This window comes from Triturus cristatus, chromosome 8, assembly GCF_964204655.1.
Source record: "Triturus cristatus chromosome 8, aTriCri1.1, whole genome shotgun sequence".
NCBI lineage: Eukaryota > Metazoa > Chordata > Amphibia > Caudata > Salamandridae > Triturus > Triturus cristatus.
In genome coordinates, this window is record NC_140591.1 from 836,238,415 (window position 1) to 836,261,532 (window position 23,118).

A 23,118-nucleotide genomic window follows, 5' to 3' on the forward strand; every position below is an offset into this window, starting at 1 on the left:
TCCAATATCACCAGGCCCAAGACCTTGAAAGTTTTATCAGTCAAGGAGATGGGTCTGTACTATTTAGTATCTGCTCAACTACCCTTTTTAAAATGGGGACAATTATGGATTGAGCCCATGAGCCCGGAGAACCAAATTGCACAGCTGAATTTAGTACCCTGGATGTTAATAGGGCCCAGATAAGAGGGTCACCTTTGAACAGATCTCCTGGAACTCCATCGGGGCCCGGTGCCTTATTTCCTGCTAGTCTTGGAATTGCGATCACAACCTCTGAGATAGAAAATTACAGATTACCATTTCGTAACTCAATCACCATAGGAAATTGAGGTTAGGCGTCAATCCCTGATTCAAAAGAGTACCTGTAAGAGGAAAGATCAAACTATTTATCTTCCGCTATCACTGAGATCAAAATTGGCACACCCTCAACTATTAGAATTGGACTGTTAATGACCCTCCAAAACTGTCACGGATGTCACATGCACTCCATAATTGTTCCCAGGACTCATCTTTGAGGCTCTCTTTTCTTTTCTTAATTGCCTTTTTGTAGAAGCCACATACAAATCAAACCTCTTTATCCCTGGGTGAGCATTTGAGGCCCTTCATTAAATCATGATGGCCCCTTAGAACATGCACAATCAAACCTATGTTCCCTTCTAGTGGCAGTATGACCTCTACTGGTGACAGTGAGGGCATCCCTCATGCTTTTGCAAAAAACAGAGAAAACATCCAAGTCATCTCTGGGCCCAAAATGAGGGGTTGGGCAGCATTCAATCTCACTACATCTTTTACGAAACAGATTTCTACAAAATTCCTCCGGGATCACTTTTGGCCATTTGAAGTGACTTCCCTGATGTATAGGTACAAGGTATTTAGTGGCAGAGGATGGAAAGGACAAGTTGTGATAAGAATGTTTTAACAGTAAAACCAGGGGATTAGTGTCACTCCAACCAGACCATGAGACCCTATAATCAATCAAAAGATGTAATAAAGGTGAAAAAATTAAAATATAATCCACAATTGATTCACACCCCCTGCCAACATAGGTGGGATCCACCAATGAGCTTGATATGTCTAAATTTAGGGATTGAACTAAAACGTTTGCCTGTTGCTGGGTGGTGCATTTGAAATGAACACTTAAAGAATCCTCCCCGAGGGGGAGTCCTTAAAAATTTGGAATTACTTTTTGACAAGGGTTAATGTTGAAATTGCCCATAATCGCTACTGGGGTAAACAAATTGGAACTTGAGCCGGACTCTAAGGGGCGTGTCTTTAATTTCACAAGCACCATTCCCATGGCAGCAATGACATCAGAGTAGACAGATTGGCCATTAGGGTTGTAGATGTTTAAGAACAAAAGATTTCTTTTTATCAGGGAAAGAAAGAAGAAATGCACATAAATTAGAATAGTTTGCCTCTAACTTTTCAATTAGACAATTCAAGGTCATTGAAACTGAAATACATATCCCCTGTTTGGCCCACCCAGAAGACGATATATGGCATGGTTAAGAAATTGAGTAAAGCCATCAAGGAAGGGTATGTCTCAAATTGACCGTGTTTCTTGAAGGGCCAGTACGTTATATTGCCTAATGAACTCTAGGTGGTTGTGATTACTGACCTTCTCCTCGAGTTCAGCAACATTCCATGACAAAAGACTAAGCTGATTAACAGCATCAACCCCTACAAGAGGAGAATTGGTTCCCTCACCCTGCAAGTCATTTGCAACATTGCAACTAATAGGGGGTAGTCAATCCACCTCCCCAAGTGTAATGATAGCGGAGCGGGGCGAGTGTATTAAGGGGAAGTAACAGTAGCATTAGTAGGATTGAAGTGAGGCCATACTGTCCTTGACACTGCAGAGATGCGATGTGCCTAGAGGTACTCAAAATATCCACATTACCTGGTCTGTAAAAAACCCCAATCACCGCATCCCCATGCTCACAGTTGGATCTTCCTTTCCCTTAAAAGATTATAGGATTCTACCCCCAGCTCCCCAAATTAATCACTATTCAATCACCTTAGAGGTTTTTAGGCCCATGCTGATTTGGGCAAAATATTCATTTCAGCCTCTGTCATTGTTGTCAGCCAGTGTCACCTTATTTTGTAGCTGTCAACAATTTACGTTGATGTCTGAATTAAGCAGGTGTATTTACCTAAGCAATCAGATAAGTTGTACAGTCAGGTGAAAAATCCAGTTGGTCAGCATTGGGCAAATGTGCAAAAGTTGACCCCTTTAATAAAGGCACTGAGTGACCTTTACTTATAATATGTGGGGCAGGGGTATACCCTGTCAGGTTTTGGAAAATGTGGCATGTGAATGTAAATGTAAATGTTGTAGACTTGTAAAGCGCACAGCTACCCCAGCAACGGGGTGTCCCGGCGCTGTAGACCGCTGGGGAACCCGTCCTGGCTATCCCTGTGAGATGGTCCCTTTCTGGGTATCTCCAAGGTGAAACCAGGCATCCCTGGCGTCTGTGGGGGGCCGTTGTAGAGATGAGGCAAGCTTAATGCCCAGAGTTGCCGAGTGTGTTCCTGGTTAGAGTAGGTACTGAGGCGAGAATTATCGAGTCCATTTTGACCCTGGTCCACGACCCTGCCGCGTCGGGAATTGAACCCTGGTCCCTGGCCGATTCTCTGCTTACGGGTCTGCCGCCTCTAACTAGTGAGCCACACCTCAGAGTTTGTCATCCTTTATTATAGCCTGTGTGTTAACAGGTTTATCTTTTTTTACTACACCAGCACTCCCATGGCGCAGGCCATTGTGTATAGTGGCATCTCTGGTAAGGGAAGGACGAGAGCAGGAATCACATGACACTTCCCCGTGATACCGTTGTCGCGTAATTCTATGACAGAGTTGAGAAGGTTCGGTGGGCAGGCAGTCTGTGCTTATTGGCAAGTCAGGATATTTCAAATCTGGCATGTGGATGATTTCTCTGTTAACCCACTATTAAATTCCAAAAACATTTATCAACTTCATATTCAAAGCAGAAATGGCAACCTTTACAATATTAAATTTGTTCCTCAAACTATCAACAATAGCTTTAATGTCGGACAAACCTGGGACAGTAGGTGCCAGAACAGTCGTTGTCTGCTGATCCATTTCTCTGTTCAAGCCAGTTAATGGAATATGGCAATTAGAAGAAACTACTGGGGTTAAATCAACAGATTCAGTGGCAGTTGAAGCTTCCAGGGGTGACCACCAGTTTGTGGGGGTTGGCTGTGAAGCTTGCGGGCCAAAAGATGACAAAACCCCTACCTCCTCAGCTACTTGTAAATTTCTCGAGGGGGAGTTTATAGCACCTAGGCAAATGTCATTTGACTCCCCTTTATTAAATTGAGTTATCTTGGAATTTGAGGCCTTTGGTACTGCGCCTCTGGCAATGTTCTCCTTTTATTGAGGATATCCTCCACCTCCGCTATCAGATTGCCAGTGTCCTTCAAGGTGCAATATTCAGCTGTGTGTCTCTGGGCGAACTTAAGTTACTTGCTAGTGCATGAGGGGTGATCAGCTGCCTTTCACTTGCCCATGATAGAAATCCATCTCAAAAAAGCATATGGTAAAAACTAACAGGATATAGTAATGATGACATTTTGCAATAGCCAAAGTTAAAACCACAAGTAATTAAAACCCTTTTGAAGAAGAAAGCAAATGGGAGTTTTCTAGCGCCTGCAGGGAGATATAGAACAGTCTTACCAGCACTCACAGAACATTGTCCGGGCACAGGAACAAGGGGGTGGCCCTTTCCTGCTTCTTCCTGTCGCTGACTGGCACAGACGGGCCCGCTCTTGGTCTGGTCTTTGCCCCAGGCACGCACTTGAGTGCGGGTCAAGAATAGCGCTTTTGAGCATGATGTGGTAGCATGCCCCTTCTGCTGGCAATGCGAGGGCAGGTGGGGGACGTATTCCCACCCCAGCTGCAGTGATGGCCTTGAAGAAGTTGTCTCGCACCGCAGGTCAACAATATCGCTTTTGAGCATGATGTGGCCTCATGCCCCTCCTCCTGGCAATGGGAGGGCATTGGGGGGGACATAGTCCCACCCCAGCTGCAATGATGGCCTCACAGAAGGCGTTCCATGCCACGAGCCAAGAATAGTCCTTTTGAGTGCCTTGTGGTGGTGTGCTTCTCCTCTAGGCAATGCAAGGGGGGCAAATGGGAGACGTAGTCCCACCCCAGCTGCACTGATGGCCATGCAGAAGGTATTACAACTGGTGGCAAGGGAACCTCATTGGTGAACCGGGTCTTGTCATTTGAGGCACACAAGGACCATTCTTTTACAGCACTCTCCACTTGATGATCCAAGATGTCCCTCATGTGCCAAGTTGAACACTTTGGATCTTACACTCATCTGAGGTATAACTCTCACACTTCTCATAAAACCATCCTGCCGAATAGTAAGTTCATTTCTCACACACCCATAAGGTTTCAAATCTGGATCTAAAACCCTATAATCTAGCCAACCATTCATCACGTATGTCTTGAACAATGGAAACAACAAATCCCCCTTCTCTCTCTCCACACACTCATCCTGGGTAATAGCTGGTTCTTTAATCCAGTACACACAGCTAATGTCACTATAATGTCATCAAGGCCATCCTCAACTGGTGACCAAGACAAACAATCTGCCACTCTATTCAAAAGACCTGGTAAGTATTGCACTTTCAAGTTAAACTCCTCCAGTTCCTCACTCCACTTCTTAAGTCTGGGCGTCAAACTGTAATTACGGTTGCATGAAACAAATGTGCACTAAAGGACAATGATCCATCTGTACAATGACAGGGATACCTCACAAATAGAACTTAAAATGACACACTACCCAAACGATGGCGAAAGATTCTCTTTGAATTCAAGAGTAATGCCCCTCTGCATCTTTAAGTGCACTAGAGGCAAATGCAACCACTTTCTCATCACCATCTACATTTTGGGTAAGGACAGACCTAATCCTTTAGGTCTGGAGTCTGTTGTTAAGATGGTTTTCCTTTCCACATCAAAATGCCCCAATGTTGGCATTTTGCTAATTTCAGTTTTATTGTCTTAAAGCAATGTCACATTCATCTGACCATACAAAGGGGTCTTCCTTTCTCAAAAGTATTCTGATGGTCTCAACAACACTCGCAAACCCTTTGATAAATTGAGAATAAAATTCATTGAGGCCGAAAAAGGTTCTAACTTGCTCCTTGTCAACTGGTGTGGGGGCTCTCATTATGCTGTCAGCCAAATCCAACTTAGGCTGAATACCTTCTCCTGATATTACATGACTCAAATAAGTCATAGATGTTACCCCCAATTTGCACTTCTGTTTCTTCATACCGTATTCTACTAATTTCCTCAAAACCTGTCTCAGTGTATCATTATGTCCCAAAGCATTCCTCCAATAAATAAGGATGTCATCTTGAAAAAAAACAAGAGATTTGGTACATCCCCCAATACCATTGTCATATTCTTCTGGAAACAAGCAGCCACAGACTTCAAACCAAATACCATTCTTACAAATGTATAGCACCCCAGAGGTATTACAAGTGAGGCCAGGTGTTTTCGACTCTTGGTGCAATTTCACTTGTTGATATACCAATGAAAGATCCAAAACACTGAAAAGGTTGGCACCATTAAGCATTGTGATAGTTTCTGAGATATTGGGAAGCGGTTGATGATCTACCCACAGACACGCTTTGAGATCACACATATACACAAACATTCTAATGGATTTGCTACCATCTTAAGATGCAAGAACCACAGGCGCCAGCCACTCTGATGGCTCTTTTTCCTCAATCACATTCATCTGAAGTAACTTGTTCAAATATTTCTTCAGTGGCTCAAGCATCAAATTAGGAACCTTGCACGCTTTGTGGACACTTGGTTTCACTCATTTTTTAACAACAATACGATGTTTGAAATTCTTAAGAAGGCCCAGATCCTCTTTGAACACCTCGAGCAACTCCTTTTAAAACCTTTCACCCACACCACAGTTGTCAACCAACATTACCTGATTATGAGCATTTGGGTTGAGAATTATCCCCATATCCCTTTGGTATCTCCAGCCAAACAAGTTGGCACCTCTCTTCGACATATATAAACCTTACCAATAGTTTCTCTGTCTTTGAACATGATTCTTTTGCCCACATACTCCCAACACATCTATTTGCGTACCACCTTAACTAACAGAGTTGATATCTGGAAGAAGTAACTCCACTTCATCACTTGCAAATTTCCTTTCCGAAATCCTGTTTCCAATCATTGTGTAAGGAGATCCAGAGTACGTAAACACAGAAATGTCTTCCCTCCAATGTCAATTTCACATTTAGGATGATCACAACCCTCGTAGCTACCTCATCAATGTTCTATTTTACATTGAGAACAACAGTTTGCAATCCATCTGTTACACTCTTAATAGCTCACACTCTCTCAGCAGACATGCAAACTCTAGCATAATGCCCCTTTAAAACACTTTTGACTTGAGTGTTTGCATAGCAATTAGGACTACTGTAAATATATCCAAAACTGCCACATCAATAACACTTAGTTTTGAGATTATCAATAGATGTTTTAGGCTATGTTCTATTGCTATTCCATTGCTATTTTAAGAACATTAGGTTCAGCGTCCAGCTGCGCATCATTCTCTGTGACTATATATATGCAGCTAGGCGCCAAGGCAGTGTCAGATGATATGGTATGATCTCTCATTTCCTTTACCCAACCAGAAGTGTTCTCCACCCCCTTAAAGATAGATGTAGCTTCCTTGAGTGAGGGATTTCTGGATAACAATTTTTCTTGCACCCAATTACTATTGGTGCATCTCATTAACTGATCCCTGATCAGTGAATATGGTAGAGTTTTCAGAGATGCAATATAGCTGCCCATTCTTCTGTTGGTTCTTGAATTTTAGTAAAGAATTTATGACTTTCTAACACAGCATTTATGTGGGGCCCAAAATATTGATCCAGCATTCTCACTGACATCTCAGAAACATCAGAAGTTTCTCCATATCCATTCCCAATTGGTATTTCATCTATACTTTTGTATATGTTTCAATCCCCTTTTCCTAAGTTATGCAGTAAAATGGCCTGTTTCCAGGTGGCGGATAATTTTTCACCACCAATGGCCTCCAGGCCTCATGTAATCTATTGTGCAGAGCTAAGAGGGACCTCTTGTTTTACATTGTGCTCTTAGCCAGGAGAGAGATCTGTAAACACTGGACTGATCCATCTGCTCCATGCGCAATTGACTGTCTCAAAGCGGTTCATTGGACTTGCCATCTGGACAATGAGGGCAAGCCTGGCGGTGCGAACAAGGTATTGGCCGATTTTACCAGGCGGAGTGGTATGTTGGGTATGGAATCGATAGAATGAGAAGTCCTATGATTGCATCGAGGTGCCGCTCTGGGTTACGGGCCTGTTGGATTTGTTTTGTGCTGTAGGGTCCAATGTGCATGCAGCAGGCTAAGGGCCGGATAGAAATTGTAAAAAGGCCTGAGATTTGCAGAAGCTATGGTGATATGAGGACACAAAAAACAATGGCCACCAGGTAAGGATCAAAGACTTTCTTCCACTGTTTCCATGGAAGCACAGGAGCCCCTTCTTCAGAAAGAAAAGCCTAGAGCTGAGACATATTACTGATAGACATAATGTATTGGACCAGATAGTCTGTAGAATGATAACACCAAACATGAGAGGTAAAAGATACCACAAAAATAAATTCACTCCGGGCTAACTGTATTATTGGGTCCCAATCGAAAGCAACAGCTGCGCTTTAGTGTAATGCTGCAGTGTACACTGTTTTCCAAAATGCGCTTTTCCAATGTGCAACGTTTCAATGTGCAACCTTATTTAAGATGGCCGCTCAACATTGTGCATGATGAGGTAACACGTTACACATCTAAACCAATCTAACATGGCTGCTGAACATCATACGCAATGACGTAAAACTGCGGTCTCGCGTGACACACAATGCTCAAAAGATCGAGACGAATTGTGGCTGGGTGGCTCTCTACATCTCTCCCTTATTTTATTTCAACAATACAAGATAAAAGTGAGGAGTGAATAGAAAAGGAATAACAGGAAAAAGGGAATAACCAAACAAAGATGCATTGGCATATCAGCACATGAAGTCTCTCAGTCTCTGGCTTGGCGCGGGATTGGGCCGCAACAGGTAGCGCTGACTCTGTGGCTCCCCCACTGGACTAGCACACATGGCCACCGACTGGGAAGAGGGTACTAAGCTCTGGCTGCCAGCCATGGTTGGCACATCATCGTCACTCTTGGGGCCACGCCGCCCCTCCTCTCGGAGGTGGTCCACGGGGGAGGCATCGCCATGTAGAGCCTTGAACCAGGACACGTTCCTCACTATGATGTGCTGGCCGCGCTGAGCTGTAATCATGATGTCATCCACTTGGGTCACTGTCCACACTTCTGGCTCAAATGAAGCGCAAAACTTCCATCTTGGATGGTGATCCTTGAGCACCACCCGGGTGCCTAAATGCAGTGTTGGAGGCTTTACTCTCTGATCCTTGGTCGCCTTTTCATTGGTTGTATGCCGCCTCTGTTGGGCCCTCTCTATGTCCAGACAGGGCAGTGTCCACTCTGGATCTTCTGGGATGATGTCCCGTGGTGACTGCTTGAGCAGTAGGTAGGCAGTGGCGCATCCGGTTGTGGAGTGTGGTGTTTGTCGATATGTGAGCAGGAACAGGTGCAAACACACTTCGGGTCTTGTTGTTGATCTATGCCAATCCTGAGGGCTCTTTTCAGCGTCCTCATGAACCGCTCCACCGCCCCGTTAGTTTGGGGCCATTGTGGGGTGATCCAATGGTGCTTGATGGCCCTTTGAGACAGGAAATTGTGGAAGTCTTGCCCCTGGAATGACCGCTCATTGTCTGATTTGACCTCTTCTGGGAGTCCAAACAGTGGAAAAGTCTTTTCCAGTACTGGCTGTACTTGGATGAATCCCATGGTCAGCACGAGCTCCACTATGGGGAACTTTGAGAATGAGTCCATGATCACCATTGTGTGCCGCCCATCTGGGAAACTCTCCAAATCTATGCTGATATTTGTCCAGGAATTCAGGCAGGGTTCTTTCGTCAGTAATGGCGCCCAGAGCCGGTTTGTTGCCGGTTATTGCACAGGGGTGACAGCATCTGACTTCTTCATCCACCATTTCATCCATGCTGGAGAACCACACTTTCGAGCGGAGTCTTGCCTTTGTCTTCGTGGCCCCCTGGTGCCATTGATGGTCAAGTGCGACCATTCGACTGCGGAGGTTTCTTGGAACAACAATCCTTTGCCCTTGTATCACCAAACCCCACCCGCTGATGCTTAGCTCGTGCTGCACCCTCCAGAGCTTGCGTCTGACATTCTGTTCCTCTGCCATGAGCGACTTGGAGCCTTTGAGGAATCAATGCCACTGTCTGCAAGCCAGAGTCTCCTTCACCTTTTCAAGGGTGTCATCTGTGTCCGTGGCGCTCCGGAGGTTTTCTCGTGTTATGGCGATTGGGCAGGCATTGGCCTCCACCAGGTTTATGAAGCATTTGGTATGCTCGTCCTCTGCCATGGGTTCCTTTGTTTTGCCAGGTGGTGGGTGTCTTGACAGGAAGTCCACTGGGTTGTTTGCCCCTGGTCTGTAGATCAGCTGGAAGGAGTAGGCTTGGAGCTGGATGGCCCATCACTCTATCCTTGGTGGTGCTAGGTAAGACAACCCATTAAACAGGGATAGTAGAGGGTTGTGGTTCGTCACTACACGGAACAAATGGCTGCAGAGGTATAGGTGGAAATGTTTGCAGGTCCACCGGATGGCCAGGGCCTCCCGCTCTGTTTGAGTGTTACAACAAACAAATGATGGACGGAATGCTGACAATGCAGACATTCTCCCCCAGTCAAGAGATCTGGGTTAAATCCATCGTTCTTTTGCCCACTACACCACCCCAGTTTACACATGGCCATATGCAAATCAGTCTTGACTGGGGGAGAATGTCTGCATTGTCAGCATTCCGTCCATCATTTGTTTGTTGTAACGCAGTTTGAGTGTAGCGGGTTTCTGTCTGTGACAGCGCCCGACTGGCGTATGTGACCGGGACACAGGTCCCTTTGTCGTTTTCTTGCAGGAGGACTGCCCCGAGCCCTACACGGCTGGCATCCACAACTTGCTCCGTTTTCTTCTTTTGATGGAAGTACGCCATTGTCGTCTGGCCCTGTAGTGCCTCCTTGATGTTGTTGAATGTCGTCTCTTCTCTGGGGCCCCATGGCACGCTGGACTTCGTAAGCTGGCGCAGGGGTTCAGACAACGTGCACAGGCTGGGGATGAACCTCCTGCAGTATGTCTCCATGCCAAGGAAGCGTCTTACTTCCGCCGGGTTGTGGAAAATCGGGGCGTTTTGGATGACATCTGCCTTGCATGGATCTACACGGAGCCCCTCTCATGAGAACACATATCTAAAGAATTCAATTGATCGCTGATAGAATGAGCACTTCTTCTTATGCAGCATGAGGCCGCAGTCCGCCAGGCTCTGCAGCGTGGCTCGCAGCTGGACGCGGTGTTCTTCCAGGCTCTGGGAATATATCAAAATGTCGTCGCTGAGATTGATCACGCTGACCTGACTCGAGAGGGTCTCCTTGATGGCATTTTGGAACACCTCAGCGGTGGAGGATACCCCAAAAATAAGCTGAGTGTATACCGGGAGACCCACGTGTGTTGAAATGGTCGTTATGTAACGGCTTTCCTGCACCAGCTCCAACTGGTGGTACCCTGAGTTCAAGTCCAGTTTGGAGAACCACTGGGCACCGTTTAAGTCGGCAACAATGTCGTCCATCGTCGGGGTCATGTGCCTTTCTCTCCGGATGGCCTGGTTGGGGAGCCTCGTGTCTACACATAGCTGGATGGCTCCCGGCTGCTTGGGCTTTGGGGCTATCACCAGCGGGGACACCCATAAGGTGGGCCCCAACACCTTCTCGATGACACCCTGGCTCTTGAGGCCTTGTAGCTCCTTCTCCACGAGGGGGTGAAGATGAAATGGGATGCACCTGTGCCTGAGCGCTGTTGCCTTGACCATTTTGTCTATGTGGGGTTTCACTTGGTGTCCTTTGAGTCATCCCAAATCCTTGAAGAGCTGCAGGAATTCGTTCAGAATGTCTTCCGAGTTCATGTCATGGACTTGCTTGCTGAAGAACACCAACTCCAGATCCTCGGCAGTGTGGCACCCAAGCAGCGTCCCCTTCTGGCCTTTCCTTAACTGGATCCTTGTCTGGATGGTGTGTTCCGTGCTGGAGATGTCAACTTCGATCACTCCCAGAAGCGGCATTGGTGTTGTGCCCCCATAAGTGTATATCTTGACCGAGCTAGGGTCAAGGGTGGTTGAGGTGATTGATCAGAGTCCATCACATTCACGGATGCATCTGTATCAGCGTGTGAATGGTAGTGCCATTGACCTGCACATGGCACATTGGAGGGGGGCATTTCTTTCAGACTGACCATCTCGCAACAGAGATGATGAAGACGTTGTCGTTGTAGTCTTCGTAGTGGACAGCAGTTCTTGTCCCCAGGGAACTTCTGTGTGGGTGGGGTGTTCTAGTGCGGCCTCTGTGGCAGACATTGGCATAGTGGTTGGCCTTGCCACACTTGGAGCAGGCCTGCCCTCTTGCGGGGCACAGGTCCTGTGCCCTGTGGTTGAAACCACAGTATCTGCACTTCCCTGCGGGCCGGCGGGGGGTGTGCATGTGTGTTCAGGTTCGGGGCACCATTGAACAGCCTCCATGGACTCTTCTTTGATGTGGACAGGTTTCAGCGCTGGAGTAGCTGAGCGACTGCGAACTTGGGCAACTCCATCTCATCTACCCGGCTGTCCAACAGCTCGTGGGAGCGTGCCAGGACAAGGATCTCTTCAAAGGACATGCCTGGTTTGAGGAGTATCTGACGCCTCCGTGCGACGGACTTGCACCCCTGGATGATCTGTGCATGGATCTCCTCCAGCTGATCGATGTTTGTGCATGTGTGGGAAAGCTTCCTCAGCCTTGTGTAGAACATGTCCACAGTCACCACCTCCGTATGTCAGGCCTGACGTAGTTTGAACCACTCATAGTCTGGATTCATTTGAGGGTCAAAGTGCCTATTGAGGGCGTTGACTGCTGCGTCATAGTCGTGATCTACCCCCGTGTCCGACATCATCTTGAAAAGCACGTTTATGCTCATCGCCCCCAAAGTGCAATAGCAGGGAGCGCTTCACCGCTCCATCAGTCTCTCTAGTCCCCCTGAGGTAATGAATGAGGTGACCCAACCAGAGCTTCCACCGGAGCGTGCTGGCTAAAGGGGGGTATGGGTGTCACTGACATGTGGGAGAACGGTGCTGGTGGCGCCTGCATGGTCAGTTGCTGCAGCAGGGGATCTCTGATAGCTAGCATGTGGTGGCCCATGTATGTTGCTGGGGCAGCGCTGCGGGAGGTGGGTGAGGTGCTGTTCTGGCACTGCTATCTCCGCAGCTTATGACTGGCCTTCTTCTGTGCTTAGGCTCAGCTCTCCTTTCCCCCTGGAGTAGTCCTGGGCATGCTTGCCTCCAAGGGGTGCTGTGGGCCTTAGCGTGCAGGAGCAAACTGTAGCAGGGTGCTGGTGGCCGGTTTCAGGCTTGTGTAGTGCTACTGCTGGGTAACAGCGGCAGAATCGAGTCTCCAGGTTGTGGTGTGAGGGACGGGAAAGTGTACCCTCATAGGTTCCGCCTCAGGCTCCCAGTGTATCACTTCTCCCCTCAGGATCCCAGCTTACAACTGCCACCGCTAGAACTCCCCCACCTAAAGGCGCCAACATTCCATGCATGCACTGTTTACTCATAATAAAAAGGACCAATGACCTCATGTCTAAGCCCACAACACCTATCTTTGTATCTCTCTTTATCTAGTGCTTGCTCTTTTGACCTCTTTGCAGCTTTCTTTCTGACTCACTCATCTTTCTTTCTCTCCCTTACAACACTCCTCATTTTCTCTATTTTCCTCATTTCTGTCTCTACCTCCCTTTTCTCTCTGTTTCACCACTTTCTCTATGGCATTCTCTTTACCTCTCTGTTCTTCTCTTGCCCATCCCCCTCGTAATTCTCTTACCCAACAAAGCTGAAGGTTACAGTAGCCAGAGAACTGTTCCCACTGAAAGAGGAGAGAAGAAATAACTTAATCAATACTTGTTACAGGTTTTCGGGTGCCTTTTGGCTGCTGAACACGCTGCAGCTTCAGTTTTTATCCGTTTGCCCCATTTCTGAAAGAAGAATGTACAATTTAATGTTGTTTGGCATCATGAGGGCTTCAATTGGCTGAGTTGGGAAGTAAATTTACAGTTGTTCCGAATAGTAGACCCCAAAATATGACCTGCCTGGACATCAAAAACTCCTCAAGCTAGCACTGACTAGGCTGTGCTGTCTGTCTCTGCCAACATGGATATCCAGTGCCACTAGCTCTAATTATGAGTAAATCGGATGTTGGTGCAAGCTTCAGTCTCTGATTCCGGATATTACATACACTAAAATCTGGCAATTGCAATATATTTTCTTTGGAATCGAAAATAACCACAAAGACGTGGGAATGCTGGGTCCTTTTTGGTGTTTTTTTCCAACTACTAGGACAGATCTATTAATATTTTCCGCCTTTTCAGAGCTTGCAAAAATGTAAACTGCAGTGCACGTTTGGGGTGGGATTTGGTCAGGGCCAGCCGTGACAGGGTGGAGTAATTCACGCTGAGCATTGCATTGTCCCCCTATGTTGTGCTCTGAGTGATGGAAGATGCATTTAGCCCCAGGTCTCTGTCTATGGCTTGAGGCTTCCTGCTTTTGCGGGGTCTGGGTCATACCAGGCATTGCAGCGGTGGGGTGGTGGGTGGGTAGTGTGTCGCTCACAGGTCAGACTCTTGCCAGATTGAAGGGAGTGCAATTTGTTCCATAGAAGTTTTGAAGCAGAAAGGTGCCCAGTCTGGGCCAGGCCATACCTTTATACCCATGGATTTGGATATGGCTAGGTGCAGACTCGCACACTCCTTGCTGCTGTAAGGTGTGGAATGGAGGTACGGGGGAATGAAGGCCAGGCCAAGATTGACTGACTGGACCATTGAAGAGATATTCCTACCCAGGAATACTGCTGCAACTAGCCCCTAAAGCACACCTATGTCATACAGAGGCCAACCTCACTTCGCTGTGTGCTCCGCCATATCTTCCGATTTCTGTCCCACCACACAACTCCAGCCAGCAGGGGCATTAACAGATGGCTTGTTGATCTGGCCTATCTCGATCTCATCTCTCGCAGTGACTAGACCAGCCTGCCCAGCATAAATATTAGCAGCTACATTGGCACAGTGCTCAGAGGCCGAACATTGTTTCATTTGTGAAGAAAGAAGAAAAACACATAGGAAGATTATAAAGAAATATGTAGAGAATGCCAGAGGCGATTTAAAACAATGCAAACAAAAAGGAAAAAAGATAGAAGATGAAGAAATAGTGAAAGAAGTAAAGAGCAGACCAGAATGAAATGGAAAATTAATGAAATAGAAAGAAAAAATAAATAGAGCAGAAAAGGGAGTGTGAGAAGCAAAGAAAGAATAAAGTAGACAGAAAGCAAAAGAAAAAGGATACAATAAAAAAGGCAAGGTGAAGAAATGGAAGGGTACACGTCATTGAAAAAACAATGGTGAAAAACAGAATGAAACGTAGGATGATTGAGAGATAGTGTGAAGGCACAGGGTTAAAGCTGGAGGTAACAGAGGAATCTGGATGGCGTGCACCAGGAGTGAGCCAGAGTGCCCACGGCAAGATTTCTACTTAAAACATTGACACAATAAAACATGGGCACCCTTCGTAGGTCCAGAATTGCCAAATACATACCATGTTTTCAGAATAATCATGGACTATGAAGATAAGTTCATTAAGATTCTTTGTATGCAAGTGTCTTTTTATGTGGAGAGCCTAAATATGTGGGATGGATCTGGTCCTCCTGAACAACCTGCTTTAAAGCTTTGTGGAACCTTAGTGTAAGACCTGTGGCACATGGTCAAGTCAATCACATAAAATAATGCCAAATTCACAGCCATCATAATGTACAAGCCTTCTCCTTGTATATCCTCATAGAGGACTTTGATGATGTTTTTGACAGCTGTTTGTGGTGGGCTAGCCAATAGAGCCCTCAAAGTTATTGTATTTCACATTTTTTGTGCTTTCTTTCACTTGCTGTCCCTAAAACTTTGAGCGGTGTCACCGTCATTGTGCTTGCAATAATAGTGACCAAGATGGCCACTTCTTTTACATCTTTCACATATGAGAAACAGGTAATCGTGGGGAGCAGGGGATGTATATGAGTGGAACAGGAATATGAGAGGGAGAAGAATGAATGAAAACAGGACGGTAACTATAAGAGCGAAAAGCCTATATAGTAGAGAGATGAGAGGCATAACAAGCATTGGACAAATAGTATGTATTCTCTTGAAATGCTGGTGCATTGGCAGGTGCATTGGCTTTTTTTAAATTGAAATAATGTTCCACAAAACGAAAACAGAAAACATTTGCGAACCTAATCTTTTTCACCGCATACTTGCATTCAAGTTATTTAAAAAAAGAAAAACATTCACTTATGTGTCTGTTTTCCTAGTGATTTTATTTTATATAAAAGTCTTTCATTTATACCATACAATTTAAAAATATTTGTAAAGGAGACAAAAATAAATTACAAGCTAACCAAATACTCAAATTGCAGACACCTACAATGTTACAAAAAAATCAGCATGTAACAGCGCACCCGAAGTGGAGACAAAATTAATAGCCATTGTATAACTGTAATATAAAAAATAACTAAAATGAAAAAAACTCACCAGTGAAAGGAACTATTTTTAGGTGGGTGTGAACAATGTGCATAGGCTTTTGCATTCCCTCAAAGTGAAGGGGGCAATGGGTAAAGACCAAAGACTTTGCCTCTTATCCTGTGCATTGATATTATGTTAAATTAAGTTCAATTTTTCTTCCTGAGCATAGTCTTTCTTAATAAGCTCCGGACATTTTGTATAATGCTGTATTTTCTTGGCTATAAATAAATCCTTATCCAATGTGGGATCTTCCTTTTACCATAGTTCGTCCCATATTTTCTCAATATTTTGCAACCCAGCATAATTTAATCTCTAATTCCTTCTTCAAAAGTTCCTAAGAATTTACAGGATTATGCAATGCTCTTTAACTTGGTAATACAATCTTCCAAAGATTTATCCTCTTTCTGCATCCTTTTGCTGAAATGAAAACTCTCTAAAATAGTGCTAAATTCAGGCAATTAGCGTTTGTTTAAATTCCTGATTCACAATTCTTGCACATTTAAATTCAATGCATCATCATCCGATACTTCAGGAAGGCTATCAAAGGCTTCTTGGCCCTTGGGACCTAAGCAATGTAACAGTAACGCTGTTTTCCATTCAGAACTTAGTGATGAACCACAAACCCTAGCATATCTTTCAAAAAGGTTCTTCCATTTGCCCCATTTAGTATTAGGTTCTCCTGGAATGGTCAAAAATGTCACGTTCTGAATTTCCCCTCATTAATCTGTGATTGAGTCAGCAAAGTCTACCCAACGTGATACTAAAACTGTACACCAAAACACGAAAACATACCTGAACTCCAACCCATAGAAAAACCCACAGCATGCACTTTACACCAAAACACGAAAACATACCTGAACTCCAACCCATAGAAAAACCCACAGCATGCACTTTACACCAAAACACGAAAACATACCTGAACTCCAACCCATAGAAAAACCCACAGCATGCACTTTACACCAAAACACGAAAACATACCTGAACTCCAACCCATAGAAAAACCCACAGCATGCACTTTACACCAAAACACGAAAACATACCTGAACTCCGACCCATAGAAAACCCCACAGCATGCACTTTACACCAAAACACGAAAACATACCTGAACTCCGACCCATAGAAAAACCCACAGCATGCACTTTACACCAAAACACGAAAACATACCTGAACTCCGACCCATAGAAAAACCCACAGCATGCACTTTACACCAAAACACGAAAACATACCTGAACTCCGACCCATAGAAAAACCCACAGCATGCACTTTACACCAAAACACGAAAACATACCTAAACTCCGACCCATAGAAAAACCCACAGCATGCACTTTACACCAAAACACGAAAACATACCTGAACTCCGACCCATAGAAAAACCCACAGCATGCACTTTACACCAAAACACGAAAACATTCCTGAACTCCAACCCATAGAAAAACCCACAGCATGCACTTTACACCAACACACAAAAACATTCCTGAACTCCGACCTGGGAAAAACACTGCACCAACCTCTGTACTTTAGCTTAAAGAAATGTAACACTACAACTGGTGTGCCGATCACCACGTGAATAGGGTACAGGCACTATTTTTGAATTAAGTGTTGTTCCCAGGTTTTCCCATCACCGTGTATAGCAACATGAATATAATGTATCAGCACGATTGATTATGTGTAGCTAAATTCAGTCTGTCGTATTTGAATTGCTGGAAATGAAACGCTGTAACCCAAAACAGTACCCTGATAACGATGTGCTCCCACTGCTAACGAAGATCCAACAGCCCAAGGAGACAAATGGCCACAGATAACGGTGTACAGCATCTCTTTCTAGAGCTACTAGTGCTTGTTTTCCTAATATGACGATAACATCACACAATCCTTACACTTCCAGGGTGAGAGAGACTGCAATTTATGTGCTCAGAGCGTTCATCATTTAATCTTCACAATACATCGCTGCCTCGAGGCCAGAGCACCTCAGTGAAGTAACATGTGGCGAACACAAGCGAACAATCGGGCATCTGACTGAAGGTATTAAATCTACCCAGAGTTTCGCTTTAAATAATTAGAGCCAAGAAAAGCACCTGCAGCTCACACAGGTACCATGTTCTAGAGTCCTATCACCGAATCTGAAACAGCATAAGTAGAGTCAGAAGTTTCACTCCTCACCTTGATGTTGGGAAAAATGCTCTCCAAATATTCCTTGTTTTCCTCATCGCCAGTCTGATTTCTTCTCAATAAACCGGCACAGAGATGGTTAAAGGTGACATCAGGAAGTTTATTTGTCCAGAAGGGCAGTCCCAGCCATCCTGAGTCTAGCTGCTCCAGTTCATAAATAACCTTTCTACACTAAAACAAATCTGACAAACATTACCTAATCACATTCCAAGAATATATATGACATCACTGTGAACCAGATATCGCAAATGCCCTACAAAACTGGAGCACATGAGGATAGCCTACTCCATCTAATTTGTTCACAGCTTTTTTAAAAAACTTTTTGACCATATGTAATCTCAAGATTTACCCACAGCTTTTCCAGTACCATTGCTGCAAAGTGTTTTGTGGACAGCTAGTGTCCCTGTTTCTTCTTCAATCTTGGAAGAGCCAGTGCATCTATTGGTATTTTTCTGTGCCTTCCAGAGTGAAGAGGAGGGAAAGGAAAAAGTATGAAGAGAAAAAAGACAGGGCAGTGAAGATAAATATAGATTTGGTAGGATGAGAAAGACGGACTAGGTGGGTGGAAAAAGGAGGAAGAGAAGAGAGAGAAGAAAGCTAAAAAGAGAAAAGGAGAGATGAAAAAATAGAGGTGCACATATGAGAAAAATTAGGAAATCCACAGAGAGGATTACAAAGGGAAGAACATGAAGGAAGAAAGTAAGGGGAGCAAGGAGAAGAACAATGGGTGTGAGAAGAATGGGGGAAGGAGATAGATGCAAGAATAAGAAATAGAGAAAGGAAGAAGAGAGCATAAGAAATGGGACAAATTAGAAAATCAGATGAGGACAGAGAAAGGAGACTAGGAATAAAGAGAAATAATGAGCAGGAGCAGTGAGGAAAAAAGAAATGAGAGAGAACAATCGTATATGATGAAAAATGCGCCACAATGCACTATTTTTTCACTTTTTTTAAAACATGTATTGTGGAAAAATAAACCCAAACACCTTATAGTGAGTTGACTCACTCACTGCAATGAGGGGACAACATTTGCCAGGGCCACCTTTGGTTTTCAGTTCAGCCTTGAAGCTTGTATGCTGTGTGCATCATGGCACAAATAGCCAGGAATTAATAGATAGGAACATTATACAAATGATCAATTAAAAACTACTTCACAAGCATAATACAGTTGAAAATAGAGTTTCAGATTTTTTAACTGGGCTGCCAGTACTATATTTAGTTAGAAAAATAGGGATCTCAGGCTAGGCTAATATTGACCAGTATGTCTGATAGCACTCCTCTGAACAACATGAATTTATTTATGAATGATACGAGACATAGCACCGAATCTCATTCTTATATTGCTCGATATTGCACATACAAAGAGCAACCCATCAAGATTCCATTTCTTCATATCACCCAAAATTACCTAGCACAACATATTTTAAGGATTCCTTGTTACTAGTAAGTAATATGTGTTTCCTGTTAACAAACAATGCGAAATGTCTTTGTGCTCAGTCGATAGGACACAATGTATAGCTTTTCTGAAATCTTAAGCCCTTTGACGATCCACCTTGCATTATTCAGACTTGTAGTGTCATTTAATAGGTGTTGGGATAAAGAACTGACAATCAAACAACAGTTTTATCTGCAAATAAATACTATTTATACATGAGTCACTATAGTCAATGGGTTAATAAACTCCTCCATGCAGGCCTGAATTGCCTTACAAGACTTCGGGGAAAAGTTGTTGTTGCCCGCTGACGGGTCTAGAAGGTACAATGACTAAAAAAAATTTGTAATAGATGTAACTATGTAATTTTGTAATTTAATAAATCACACAAGGTAAATGACCCATAGTTATGACAATTTCTATGTGTATGGACACTACTGAGTTGTATAGACTGTTGTTACTTAATAAGTTCTAGAGAAAACATTCACTGCATTTTCCCTTACAATTTGAGGTCTGATTTAAGAGTTTGGCAGATGGTTACTATGTGTAAGAAAGTGGAATATTGGTTGAGGTAGGTGGGTGCCCCACTCAGGCAACAACCACAATCTTTGTCAGGGTGAACCACAAAAGTCTCTAAATCAACCTTTGCTCAATGCTCTCGTAGCTTGCCACAAAAACAGTCAGGCTAAACTTAGTCACTATGTCATGTATTTCTGCAGCATACAAACAGTAATAAAGGGATTATATGACGCGAAAAATGCTAAACCAATTTCGAAATATAGAGTTCATTTTAAGAAATAAATGACATTAAAACACATTCAATCCAATCAGTAGAACCAGGGATAGGTAATTTAAGAGATTTGGCTAAGTATTACACCTAAAAGCACAAAGTTCTTCATTTTCTGAAGGAAGTTTTAACTCCACTGTTGAATCCACTGCTGAAATGTTGAGAACATTGCTTTCTTAGATTCTCCTCCAAATGTAGTACTTACTCTAGAAGTTAGGTGCTTGTCCTTTACTCCAACTCTAAATCCAGTCCTAATATCCTTCCCACCAGTTCCCCCTCTCCAAGTACATAAATCTAATTCCTAGCTATGTTTTCAACTCTAGCTATAGCCTGATTTATATGTAGCAATTCCTTACAGTTCCACTAAGTGATCTCAATGCATAAACTGATCCACATATATTTCCTCAGATCAGCATGCTCTAACCAAGAGAATTGCGACACTTAGAAGTTACTTAACGGAGGCACGTGTCCTGGTTTAAAACATCAGAACTAAATCAACAACTAAATAAATAACATTTCCTCATCTGCAATCCATCATGTAATTTCATTAGAGTATATTATTTCTTGTTATTTCTGCAACTATAGTTGCTTTATGAGCCATGTTTATTAATGTTACTGGATATCCCAATGGTATGTTGTGACTTTAGATTACCCAGACGTTTGTAGTTACTGAAATTCATTTGATGGTATTTTTGGGTGCATGCTTTCCCCATTTTGAAATGTAGTCCTGATCTATTTCAAGTTATTTTTAAAGGTCTGGTTTGATTGTTTACAGCCAAATATCATGCCTCCCACTGTGATTTTGTAAAGACCGTTTCCATAACAGTTTTATTATAGCCTAAAAATAACACACAGAATATTCATATTTTTACCTCTTCTCCTAGGAGACCATAAGGTTAGTGCTTCTGAAGGAACAGAACAAGTCAAGAAGGTGTCAAGAATTATAAGGCATGAAGGTTATGTTGGGAAGGAAAAACGGCACGACCATGACCTGGCCTTGCTCCTGCTGGATACCCCAGTTAACTACACTGACTATGTGGTTCCTGTGTGTCTCGCTGACCATAAGTTTTCAGTGAGAGAACTCGCCTCCATCAAGTACTCCACTGTCAGCGGCTGGGGCCGCCTACTTGAGGGAGGTGCCACACCTGATATTCTCAGGAGAATCGATCTGCCTCGCGTGAGGACCAGGGAATGCATAGAGGAAAGTGGCTTAAATATTACGGAGAACATGTTCTGTGCTGGATTTCTTGATGGTACAAAGGACTCATGTCGAGGAGACAGTGGGGGCCCTCATATCACTAAGTACAAGGACACCTGGTACCTGACTGGCATAGTGAGCTGGGGGATGGGATGTGCTCGCAAAGGCTTGTATGGTGTTTATACAAGGCTATCTAGGTACACTGATTGGCTAGCAGAGAACATGAATGTATAAACTTTGTCCTTCTCGCATTTGTTAATTAATGGTGTAATGTGTAAAATTAACTTTGACAAAAAGAAAACTTATTAGCTGAAGCAGCCAATTTACCTAACTGAAATTTCCAGAAAGCCATTAAAATGCATAATACCACTATGCCTAGCCATTGGTAAGCACATTAAATGTAATAATTATATATGAAGATTTACAGATTTGTACATTACTTTGGGTCAATGTGAAAAAACTCACAATCATATGAACCAGCATGTCCAGGAGTGGCCCGATGATACACAGTGCCAGTGCAAAACTGTGGTCACTTTCACATGCCTCACTTTCCCCCTGAAGCAAGGCAAAATTTACTCTGCATTTCTGCCATGCGGTTAATGAGTTTACACAGCAAATGTACCAATGGACACTGAGAAGCTGTGAGTTACACAACCAGTGGTGGCTTTTACTTAATGGGAGGGGGGGGGGGGTGCCGCGGGGGAGGAGGGAATGAATTATTTTTAAAATCCCTTTCCTAGCCAGCCACCGCCTCTCAGTCCTCTTTGTCCGCTTCCAGGACTCCAGGGGCAGGAAGCACAAAGGCTTCCAGACTCCACTAGTCAATCACGACGCTGCCTTACAGCAGTGTTGTGATTGGTCTGAGCACTGTGGTTCAGTGCTCAGATGGGTACTGGGAGGCGGTGCATGTTCTCCACCCAGGCTTGAAATACAGCCTAGTGAAGAACATGCTAATTGCACATGACTGTTTGGCCGGCCCAAGACGGCCAGCCAAACCATCATGCACACTTAAGAGAGTACCACCACTCCTACCCCTAGCTCCTCTGTTACAGCCAAGCCCGCCCCTAACCAGCTGGGCCAGGAGGGAAAAATAAAATAATAATAATGCGTTATTATCATTTCATGTTTCCTTTTTGACCTGCTCACAGAGCAGTGGGGCGACGCTCCTCTGCTTTAGCGGAGGAGCCGCCGCTACACACACCTTATCAGCACTCTTCACATAATCACCAAATTATGAGAAATTATCAAAGTATGAACATCAATGTGAGCTGAAAACCCTTGCCTAGAGCTGGTTTCATGTAAGAGGCTTCAAACAGTTGCTGTCCAGTATGGGGTTTGTAACATCCCCAGAACATTGTAGGTGGCCTCAAATGGCTTTTGTTTGCATTTGTGGGGAAGTTGGTGTTTCACTAAGGCCTCTCCTCCTCCTCCTCTTAGAAGTATACAACTCAAAGCAAAGTCATCTTGAATGGAGAAATATTTTTTTTGCATTTAAGATATTATTTAAAGTAAGTAATGCAGTCTCACTTTTAGGCCTGTCACAGTTCATCAGAGCTCCTCTGCAAATATTTTTGGAACCCCATCTAAAATGACACTTTTCTGTTTGGATGGCGATTACCTCTAGCAGCAAGGCCGTCATTGATACTACAGGGAACTACTTGATACAGTATGGCAGAGGTATTCCAACTGTTTTGCACTGAACCCCCCTAAGAAAAATGTTTCCAATTTCAGGC

The 23,118-nt window shown here is 44.1% G+C and overlaps 1 protein-coding gene across 1 annotated transcript in view; it reads left to right on the forward strand.

Moving 5' to 3' along the window:
• F7 (coagulation factor VII) overlaps window positions 1-21,805 on the forward strand; it is a 280,047-nt gene extending 258,242 nt beyond the window's left edge. The window contains exon 8 of the mRNA XM_085622315.1: window positions 21,072-21,805. Coding sequence (XP_085478441.1) covers window positions 21,072-21,619 — 548 coding nt within the window. The 3' untranslated portion in view covers window positions 21,620-21,805. The remainder of the gene's footprint in view (window positions 1-21,071) is intronic.
• Window positions 21,806-23,118: the final 1,313 nt, after the last annotated feature.